Genomic DNA, 11,541 nt, shown 5'->3' on the forward strand with positions numbered 1-11,541 from the left:
ACTTGTCCTGTATGACCGGATGGAACATTTTTAAGCCCTGAAGAAGTTTGAATTGTGGTGAAAAATATAGTCACTATCGTCATGATCTTTGTAAACAGTCTCTTTATTGCAGAAATTTGGTTTTGAATGAAAAAATAACAATTTACTAACTAATCACATTAGGCAACTTACACTCAATGTTGGCACCTCAGGTGTCAATTTTATGAATCTTATGATAATTAATTACATTTTTGCTTGATTATGGACAGGTGTACATAGTCAGAAATAAAGACTCTATTATCATTCTTTGCATTTTATTTTTGTCGATCTTAAATACGATCAAGAATATAATTTGAAATTTTAGTCATGCATAACATACAATTACCCTCCAAGCTTTTCTTTTGACATCAAAAGTATTTTTTTCTTTTTGACATCAAAAATATTTTAATTTCTTTTAATCAGTTACTGGGTACACCTGTTTTAGTTAATTATAGAAAGTACATGTGTATGATTATCGCTATGCAGTGTATATTAACTTTGAATAGAAAAATACTCATTCAATGCAGTCTACGAAAAATACAAAAATTGTTAACCCTTCATATATTAACCATACTTTACCCAATTAACTAATTTGAAAAATATTTGAAAAACCTATTATTAGGAGCAATGAGCTTCCTTTTGAATATTCATTGAATTTTTCCACCCATTGTTGAATGAAAACTTATTGGTAACAATAATAATTACTATAATTTGCTATAAATTCATGACTGTAGGAACAACAACCTATAAATAACCAAGTGAAAAATGTTATCCTTGTAAGTCAAGACGAACCCTATATAACCAATAATTGAAAGTACCGGTACATTGTTTTGTTTTTTTGATAAACTTGGTAAAAGATACAGCAAAAAAAAACTTGTATGGAGAAATACATGTAAAATAAATAACCCTTGATGAAAATTGTATACTAAATATTACATGCACACAACACTATAACACTGGATTATAATCACAGTAGGTGACAACTCTACATTGTAATAACCGCTGTTTCAGCAGAACAGCTAATTTTGCCGAGAATTAATCGAAGGATGCAAAAATTTTCTGGAAAACTAGAGTATGACAAGATAATATATTTAAGTAAATTAAAAAATACAGTAGAAGCCTGATTTCTCAAACCTCCATGGGAAACAAAATTTGTTCAAGAAATTGGGGGTTAAGGTCATTGCCCTGAAATAAAACTGAACATAGATTTTTAACCAAACTTCGCCTACTGGTTTATTACTTCAAGGGAACTTAAATTTTGAAATAAAAAAGGGGGGTCACCAGATTCGTTTAGGAGCAGGACGACCATGTATATTCCATATAATTCCTTTATAATTCCTCTGCGAGTACTGGCAAAGTACACTTTTTTAGCGATAATTTATTTTTCAAACACATGAATTGATCTGTTTTCATTTTACAGAAAGAATTTGATCGCTACACCCAAAATATGAGAAAAAATTGATAGGTCACCAGGCTCGTTTAGGAGAAAATGACAATTTACTTCTCTCGCGGACTAAGCCGCATAGAAAAAATCCGCCATTTTGTTGATGTGCTCGCGCGCGCGCGCTATAAATTACGCGTAAAATTCTGCGCAGTAAGGGACCGGTCATTATTTATGTAGAGGGGGGGGGAGGGAAAAATATGTTGGAAAGGTCAAAATTTCTGTAAGGCCCCCTCCTCCAGGCCATGTAAGTAGCAAGTGACCCCCCCTTCTTTATTCAATATTTACGTTATGACCCCCCCCCCCTCACCTCATATCTTCTTTATATGCCTTAAGTTATTATTAAATGCATGTTACATACAATCTTAATTGCACACTTGTTCTGATGCACAAAGGCTGGATCAACACTAAGTCAGTCAAGGCTTCTTTGCTATGGATACTCTTCCAGCAATAGGGCAAATTTTGGACGAGTTATGTGTATAGTAAACATACCTCAATTATTAACTCCTCAACTTTGGAAAAGTGATAGTTTTTACAAATTATGCTCTCATGGTGAACACAAATGTAATAACCATGCAAAATATAATCTTTTCCAATGATTTTCCTAAAGTGTAAAAACCTACTTTCTTGTTGTTATATCATGTTTTATTACTTCTTGGGCTATTGCAGTGATAATCATTTTGTAAAAAGAAATAATTTCAGTCAAACCAGATATTAAAGCAGATAGGTCTGGATTCTTTTAATATTTAACTAAAATTTGAGATAACAATGGAGTTTAGAGTGCAAACAGTATTTCTGTAAAATACAAATCACTATAAAAGTTGTACATAATTAGTGGAGTTTAAACAAAAGAAAACAATAGAAATAGCATAAAATTGTACAATTTAGCGTCACTGTTTCACTTATAGTGTTTGCACTCTTCTATTTATTTTTACCCACCTCAAACTGCTGATCCCCCCCTAAACTTCTTTATAAAAAATTTTAGCCCCCCCTCTTGCCACTCTGAAATAGCCTTGACCCCCCCTTCTTTTTTCCCTCCCCCCCCTCTACATAAATAATGACTGGTCCCTAAGGATGCGCAATGCAAAACAGGGCAATGACCTTAAGAAAACAGGAATAAAATTGCCAAGGTGTACTATTCTAGGGCAACGAAAATTGGTTTGAGAAATCACGAGTTTCGAAGAGACTAAGGGTTTGAGAGATCAGGAGTCTACTGTATTATTCAAAACATTGCACACATTTTGCAAAAGTTAGGAGAATGCTTTGAATTTTTAGATCGATCTTCACAAGTTCATGCTGCTGTTTAAACAACTTTCTTAGAGTTGCCACCACATCCCCCACTCCCAATTATAATCCACAGCTCCTTGTGAAATCTGACATGGATACCCATCTTATTATTCCAAATGTGGGCCTTGTGAAAGCCACATTAGTCAATTTAACTGATAAATAAGTGCTTGCTATTTCCATTTGATTTCTTTTTGTAATAATTCATGCAATTCACCACCACATGGTACAATCTAGCCCCAGTTTAACAAAGTCATCATTTTTTCCCCTGATATTTGTTATAAAGTTCGGCAAAAACTGCCATGGCTGTTTTACTGGTGAAATAACTGGCTCCACAAGGTTTCTTCATTGTGAACAGACATTTAGAATTTGTTATCTTGTGGTTGCAATGAACACTAGCTGGTTTGGGCATACTAGTAACAGCTGTGCCCTGCAGTAGCATCATTCAGTTGCTATCTTGCAGCAGTCATCAGTTTAGTACAGGCTTTTACCAGTGATGTCCTGCATTATGGCTAACACTTCAGAGTCGGCAAATATAAACACTCCAACCACAACGTACCAGAGACCTAGGACAATTAGCAACTTCCTTGTGGTCGTAAGAACTGGATACTGAAGCATCTCTTGAACGAGACAGATGCCTAAATAATAAAAACAGAGAAAGCAACGAATGTGAAATTTTATTGCAGCTGTTCAACATTTAAGACGACATCTGTTAAGAAAATGGAAAAACCTTGAGAAATACTTATGCTAATTTGGTAGCAAGCATTCTGCATTTTTGCCTAGCCAAAGTGTGAAAAACGTTTAGGGAATGCTTGTTATGCATTCAGAATTTGGTGGTAAATGGTGCAAGCAATCATTTAATTAAAAAGTTTCTTACAGTCCCTGAATTGTCTACAGATTCCAAATATAGGCTGTAGGCTTAATGTTTTGTTTAAAGGCTTTTCAGATGCGCTACCCCTGTGAGGCATATTTTTGGGTGAAACTTTTTTCCTTGACAAATGCAGGAAAATTTATGGGTGACTCCTAAACTCAAGTAGTGAATGGTAATGAACAGTTTATAGTGCGAATAGTGACAAATAGCTCTGAATAGTGACAAATAGCTGTGAATAGTGACAAATGGTCGCAAATTGTGATGAGTGAGAGAGTGTGTTTTCCATTACCTCACAGCAACATGGGATTGTCCCTCTAACTATTGTTCAAGAGGATTGATTTCAACCTTTAATTTACCTTATTGTTACTTATTTTTGCGGGAACTTAATTTTGCGAAAATGGAACAGGCATATTTTGTGGGACTTTTAAAAGTTTCACGAATTGGCCAAAAATACGTAATTAACATACAAAATTCAATAAAAAATGTGAAAAATAATTTTCCTGGGTCTTTAATTTCACAATTTTTTGAAAATAGCGAAAATTAAGTCCTGCGCAAATAAGTAACAATAAGGTAGTAGATTTAAACCTTCACTACTAACTCATCAGACAGAAAACAAAGTTTCATGTTCCAATCCAGTGGATGTGGTTTTTTAAGTAGAGAATCCTTAATGCTGTGTGCTTTATCAATAAGATAATTATAGTGATTTCATTTACTTTAACGTAAATGTTTTCTAACCTGGATAGAAGAAAATAAACAATGCTGCCAGTCCACCAATAAGAGCTATTGCATACTGTATGTCCTTTACATACACTGAAATAATTAGGGATAACGTAAACCACACTAATGTTTGTGCAATTCGTCGTCTTGATTCATTTGTTTCAGCCTCTAATGGTGGCATTCTAAAGGCTGCCAGATACAATCCTTCCAAACAACTCCTGAAGGAGAAGGACATAAAAAATGTTAAAATTCCTTTACAACGTAAAACAATGTAAACTATACATTTTACTGAATCATTTAGCTAATTGCACAAACTATGCAGAAAATTTCAGAGTTGCCTCAGGGTTTTTTGTAGTTGGCTGATTTTGAGTGCTAACCACGCTATAGCTAACCATTGTACTATATTTCAGACTAAAAATAGTAAACAATATCTTTTTAAAACTCAAACTTTGACCCATAACTCAAACTTCATTTGTAGAACTTATGAATAAAAAATCTGATTATTGTAACATGTATGTCATCTCTCAAAAGCTGCATATCACTGATTATCCAGATAACTGAATTTACGAATAAAAATATTCATCACTTGTGCATCATGCAATTTGATGTATAAACTAAAAGGCGACACAAAATACGATATTATTATTTACCTTCCACAAAAGACAACCACTGCTCCCGTTGACAAAACTATAAGAGATATCATCACTCTTGCAATATTCACCAAGACATCATTAGAATCATAACTCAACAGCACGTCACTCTTAACTGATATGCCAAACGTCAGGTAGCCAAACGAAGCAGTAATGGCATAAGCTGTACAACAAATTGCCATTGCTATGACGACGACAACACCAAATCTAGGTACACTTGCTCTCTTGAGTTCTGCATACACGGCCACAGAAGGAACATGGCACTGTAAAATTAATGTTGACAAGACCAAATAATCAGCAACTAAAGTAGCTCAATGAAATCCAACTTGGTGTTTACAAAACAGTAGAATACAAGCACTTTCTTTCAAAAAAAGCTCAGTCAGTGATCTCTTTACAGGGCTCCAACTAAGCTGTAGTCAACTAGCCAAATTATAGTGAATTCTCAGTTTTGGCTACTCAAATTTCTCTAGCCAAAGTTTTGCAGGCAAACTCCTTTGTTAACCACAAAATATAGCACCATGCTCAGCTTTAAGATGAAGCCTTACTGTTGGGCGAATACTCGGCTCAAGAGTATTATTCATCATGCCACTTTGATAACGAATTATAGTAGCTCATCTGATCACACATCCTCGGAGACCCAGGGGCAGTTAGGGGGGGGAAAAAAAGGAAAAAACCGGGAAAAATGGCTCTCCGAATGCTGGCTCCCGATTGGGCAGAAAAAAACCTTTGTCAGTATTATTCTGCCCAATTGGCGAGCAGTAACTTGGGAATCACTTTCGTGTGTTCTTACACGGCGCCTACTGTGTCGGCCATACTTGTTCGTTCACCAAAGCTCTGCATGCGAGGGAAATTTCCATTAAGCTTACATCAGATAGCCGAAAAAAATCAGGGAATCTTTTCCGATATTTCAAGATCGACGGGAAAATTTCCGTTTGGACTGATCAGAGGTATCGTAAATCGCCTGGCTTGGTTATCAATCGCCGCTTAGGGCCATTCCATTTTATATCCACACCCCCCATGTTGACGGGGTAAGTCAAAATTTACCCCTTAAGAAAAAAAGATCAAAGTACCGACATGACGCCCCCCTCAGAAAAACCCGAATTTTTCTTAACCCCATCAGAAAAAAGACCACTTTTTGCTCATTTTTTACTTACCCCCTCAGAAAGAATCAAAGGTGCCGACATATTTTAGACCTCTTAAGAAAACGGGGGGTGGGGGGTGAATTTTTTTGGAATGGCCCTTGGTTTGAGCTTGTAGGTTTCAGATTATTTTCTTATCCGAGCTTGCTTCATATTTTGGGATGATAGTATCGCTATTTAAGGCTTGTACATTTGGATTCTAGCCTTTCCTTACCTTTTGTTCTGCTAACTGAAATTTTTCCCGTATTGCATGGATTTTCTTTGGTGCACGGACCAGAGTAGTATTTACATTGGCTTAATGGAAATTTCCCTCGCATGCAGAGCTTTGGTGAACGAACAAGTATGGCCGACACAGTAGGCGCCGTGTAAGAACACACGAAAGTGATTCCCAAGTTACTGCTCGTCGATTGGGCAGAATAATACAAAGGGTTTTTTCTGCCCAATCGGGAGCCAGCATTCGGAGAGCCGTTTGGAAATGGTCTGGAGAGACTCGTTGCCCAGGGGCACTTCGTGCCGTGCTTGAAAACTTTTGTCGCCATGATTTTTGCCCAGTTTATTGCTTCGTTTTGCCCCACTAACTGCCCCTGGGTCTCCGCGGATGCTGATCACAGGTTATTACAATCATAATATTTGATTCAAACCTGAAATCCAAAGCAAATTATTGGAACTGCAGCAAAGGCCTCCGTCCAAGGCAACTTAACTCTAAGGTTAAACAAAAACAAGAAATAAAGTTAAATTCAAAATAATAAGAAGAAAAATGACCTTCTCAAAGTCAAAGGGTTTTTGAAACTTGTTAATTTCTTAGTAATGTTTATCCCAGGAGTATCAGTAAGTTGGCTAATGTGATCCTCTGAGTGGAGCCAGTCCTAAAAAGCAATCGTGGAATGTTGGTGGCTGATGTTTCGACAACCTGGAAGCCTGTTTTAGTATGAGCCCCCCTGGGACATCTGATCACAACTGTGTACTCTGCTAGCCACAAGCAAAACAGTAAATATTTGACCTTAAGGGAACCTAATTTTTTTCCTTGTAAAATTTGGAAAATAAGGCATTGTAAGAATCTACTCTCCCATACAGTCATGCAGAGCTTTTTCAAAGCTTTAGATAGACATCTTGTATAAATCAATAGCCAAGAGCTAGTAACTGGTCGTTATTTAACTGTACTTACTGAATAAATTCTTTACTAACTGTATGACTCCCTTCAAAGTATTTGATGGAAGTTACTATACAAACAAAAAAAGCTCCAACTGTTCCAAGCACACTGAAAATAAAAATAATTATCAAGTTGTTACACGAACAACAAATAAGGATGTCAGAGGTTTACAGTTATACTTAAAAACTATTTTTGGAAGTTGTGGTGGCATAAAAATCAACGTGTATTTGACTCCACTCATCCCTACGTTTGGGTTTTTTTATTCAATTCAGGTTAAAGTTCTGGCTGGGTCTTTGCCCGTTTGTTTGTTTGTTTACTGTTTTATTGTTATTTTTTCATAGCAAGACCCTTTACCCTGTCAGTGCCGCCCTTCATTAACCCAGGGCAAAGAATACATGAACATTGAAATGTGCCAGGGTACCAGGACATTTTTGCCCAACTCAGACAATTGTATTAAGAAAGTGATAAATGATCATCGCAGTGAATTTCCAATTTAAGCAATAGGAATAAAGAAGCCTGAAAAAAATTCAGGGCTTCAACCGGATTCAACCCGTGACCTCCGCGATAACGGTGTGATGCTCTACCAACTGAGCTATTGAAGCCACACATTGGGGGGTTTTGTTTTTGGTTTCGGCACTGAGCTATTGAAGCCACACATTGGGAGCGAGGTCAATTGTGAGTTCATATTTTACCCGTGAGAGGAGTGAAATGATGTTATGTATATGACATTTATAATATCAATAATTGTATTATAAATTAAATGTCACATGTAATTTCCAATACATACCTTGAATAGCTAAGAACTTTCAAAGTTTTTGGTAGACACAGTGGTAAGAGGAACAGAATACACACGGCACACATCAAAAATTCTCGGCCTAAATACCAGGGAGGATGTGACTCAATAGCTTTACCAACTGGAAATAAAATAAATAACTAAATAAAAAAGTCTTCAAAGAAAAATATTTGTTAAACATTAACTAAAGGAAGTTTTCTGACCTATTTACAAAATTGTGACCTCTCACGCGAAAACGTACACTATTTCAAGAAATGTAAGAGATTTAGCAAGGTATATGATAGATCTTCTTGTAAACAAAAAATTCACAATTGCAGTCAAGGGGTGCTACAGGGAACTGTTCCATTTCAATATAATTTCTACATGTAGTTAAGAGTCAATGATTCGGCATCATCGCATATTTAATAAATAAAATAAAAATAAACAATGATCTTTCAACAGGAGGCTCCACTCACTAGGGTGGTTTTCAGGGAGGTCCTGTTAGTCTTGAGAATGGCGTCTCACAGTCACTGATGCCAAAATGTCTACTCTTAACTATAATTTTTGCAATATTATACTAAATGCTTTTAATTACCGAATCTCTTCTAATATAATTTCTACATTATTTATTGACTTTTTTAATGACACGAATTAGAGATTCAAAGGATTACTCTTACAATAAATTGGTGTCCAGATTGAGTCCCTGACCCTGTCAACTACCTTACACCATTACAGCAAGAACATTAAAAGAAGTATGAAATACAAAGAAACTTCTCTTACCTTCCTCTAGCTGATCACCAATCAGGATCATGTATGCAACAGTAGAACCAAACATATATAACATGACAATGATCTGTGTTGCAATGTACGCTCCTGGTCCTAGAACCTCACGGACTATTTCTTGAAAATTTTGTGATCCATGTTTATCAGCACAGTATGCTAGGATCAAGAATGCTCCAGTAATGAACACTAATAAACACTGAAAAAGATCAAGAACAAAAATTAATGTTCTGTTATAGCGTGTGATTTCAGAAAATATCCATCCCCACCCCATGGAAGGTCATTCAAAATTCCGGGGGGGGGGTATTGGTTATTGGGGAATTTTTAAGGTCCTAGTTGAGGGGGGAGGGGGTATCTTCCCCCAAGGTTTTAACCATTACCCTTTTATGTACACTTTCCCTTTTTGACAGAAGAGGTAACTCTTGGAAAACGGCACCCCTTTCTCGTACCTAGAGTGGAAATACTGCATCCCATTTCTAAAACTTTTACTTGAGTCTAGGTGCATATGTTTGAGATTTTCTGAGGGGCATTTTCCTCTTCCCTTTCCAAAATTATACTTCAATTTTTTATATACATCAAGTGAAAAAAAAGTACCCCTTTTGAGTGGAGTCTTCATGTTTACAGCCCAATGGGGGGTACTCCGGGTTGTTAATGACGGGGATGATTGAAGGATTTTTTTGGGTTTGAAAATTTGGCAAGTATTTTTTCCGGTATCTTGATTTAGATAGGGGATTTTTTTGGGTATTAAAAATGAACTAAAGTGCCTTATGGTATGATGAATAAACAAAACAAGCGTTCTTTGTATTATGTTATTGCACCTCCTGGCAATTTAGGGGTAATTTGACAATTTGGTAATTTTGGGGGGTTATTTTTGGTTCAGAGATTTTTTTGGGTCCTGACTTTTGCCTCCATTCGATCATCCCCGTCATTTACAAGCCGGAGTACCCCCTTGGGGTTTACAGTCAACTCACTCTTTACGGACACCTCTTTAAGACCAACACTTGGTGTTGGTCCCGTTCTTGCCATTTTCGGTCATTTTACTGTTTCTAAACTTTCTATAAGACTGACACCTCTTTAAAACGGAAAGTTGGAGGCCGTCCTGCAGGTGTTTGTTTAAGAGAGTTGACTGTGTGCCACTATAGGGAGTACCCCTCCCCTGCTGGAAACTGAGATGTCTAATATAATCATAGACACCGCATGGATCTTAGTTTGTAGAATCTCTGCCATGCACCTCACATGCGACCAGGAAGAATTGAGAGATTAAACAATATATCACCTTCCTCAGCATGATATGACCAAAGACCTCACTAAATGAATACCCATTTAGTTCTCACAAGCTTCGTTCATGAGAGTTGCACTACATAAAAACCTTTTTTAAATAGACCTACCATTTGAATAGTTAAGGCTGTACCAATACCACCGCATTTTGCATATGCTTGGGGAAAGTTTAAAATCCCAGCACCAAGAGCTGAATTAACTACCAGTAAGGCTGCTCGCCAAATAGGCAGCCCCTCGCTGTAAGGGTTCTCTTCTGGTTGTTGGACAACTGACCGAGATTTGAACACACCTACACTTGAAGTAGTGTCTAGATCGCTGGAAGCGATGGGCTGATCAAGCATTCTAACTCCACTGTAGTACGGGCTTTCGAAGCGACTGCCCTGGACGTTTTTGGCACCAAGAAGAGCTTGCTGTTCCGATAAATTGAGGCTGTGAGTCATATTACAACTCGTGTTTTTTTTTAAATGTTGACCAAAACTTAATATCGTTCTTGATCGTTCTTGATAGTTGTTTAGTACGTAAACAACTATCTAATTTATACACTTGGCTGATCAGTGGTCAACGTATTTCTAAACTTTTGAAGCAGATTCTTGTCGCTGAAGCACTGAGCCGGGGTCCCGTGGATCGATGTGACCGGATCAGATTTACGCAATAAATGCGAAAGTTTTATATGTTCAATTATCTGTCTCCTTTTGTCTGTTTCCAAAGAGATGTCTTGCAGATTCAATAAGGTCTTGTCGTTTGATTACTCCGATTAACGCCAGAAAGCCGGCAACGATGGACGGTCGAAGGGAGTTGATCACAGTGCCGGTGACGCAATGTCCATAAAGCTTATTCTTGCGCCATTTCACACTTCTTTGGTTGTCCGTAGTTAAAGTATAACTCCTTGTTGATGACAATAAATAAGACAGAGCCGAGGCGAAGAAAAAGAAAATAATCCAGAAATAATTTACAGAAAATACAAACCGTTCTCCCGACTAAAATTTTTCTTGTGAATGAAACTCCGCTGGCTCGTGATGGCTTGTGACTCCTAACATGAAATGTATTTCCTGCGGTTTCCAACCTTCTGATTGGTCCAAATCAAATTTTCTCCCGAACCCGCGAATTTCCCGCAAAGAACGAGTCCGCCCCCGCATGCCCCCTTACATGCCCCCAGTCCGCCCATTTACAGATCATGAGCTTAGCACATGATCGCTCCAAAGAAACCTGACTCGCAAGTCAAACAGGTACAACTGCGAGAGCATTTCTTTTTCAGAATCGATTGAATCGATTCAGAAAGTACCAGAAGGAAAATCTCGCAATATATGGGATTGACTACCACTGATGAAAAATTTTAATGAATTTAACCCCCCCCCCCCTAACTTCAGTTGCTTGTACGTAATTGATTAGAAAATTCAGAAAACAAGACATTTTTGCTAGCGCTGACAGGAGCCTTTGAGAC

At 37.2% G+C, this 11,541-nt stretch overlaps 1 protein-coding gene across 1 annotated transcript; it reads right to left on the reverse strand.

Annotated features, from left to right (window-relative positions):
* Positions 1–2,566: 2,566 nt before the first annotated feature.
* Positions 2,567–11,355, reverse strand: LOC144649573 (sodium-coupled neutral amino acid transporter 7-like). The gene is made up of 9 exons (XM_078509086.1): positions 11,270–11,355; positions 10,211–11,163; positions 8,823–9,021; positions 8,058–8,184; positions 7,286–7,378; positions 6,762–6,822; positions 4,982–5,244; positions 4,350–4,549; positions 2,567–3,381 (listed from the first exon to the last, which is right to left on the reverse strand). The coding sequence occupies exons 2-9, from the start codon at positions 10,538–10,540 to the stop codon at positions 3,218–3,220; spliced, it is 1,437 nt and encodes a 478-aa protein (XP_078365212.1). The 5' UTR covers positions 10,541–11,163; positions 11,270–11,355; the 3' UTR covers positions 2,567–3,217.
* Positions 11,356–11,541: the final 186 nt, after the last annotated feature.

Source organism: Oculina patagonica, chromosome 4, assembly GCF_052425735.1.
Source record: "Oculina patagonica isolate OP01 chromosome 4, crgOcupat, whole genome shotgun sequence".
Classification (NCBI taxonomy): domain Eukaryota; kingdom Metazoa; phylum Cnidaria; class Anthozoa; order Scleractinia; family Oculinidae; genus Oculina; species Oculina patagonica.

Coding starts and splice junctions, on each gene's coding strand:
- LOC144649573 (XM_078509086.1), bottom strand. CDS start 10,540: ATGACTCACAGCCTCAATTTATCGGAACAGCAAGCTCTTCTTGGTGCC. Junction 6,823..7,285: donor GTTAGTAAAGAATTTATTCA/GTAAGTACAGTT, acceptor GTTTAACCTTAG/AGTTAAGTTGCCTTGGACGG. Junction 3,382..4,349: donor GTTTATTTTCTTCTATCCAG/GTTAGAAAACAT, acceptor TTTATTATTTAG/GCATCTGTCTCGTTCAAGAG.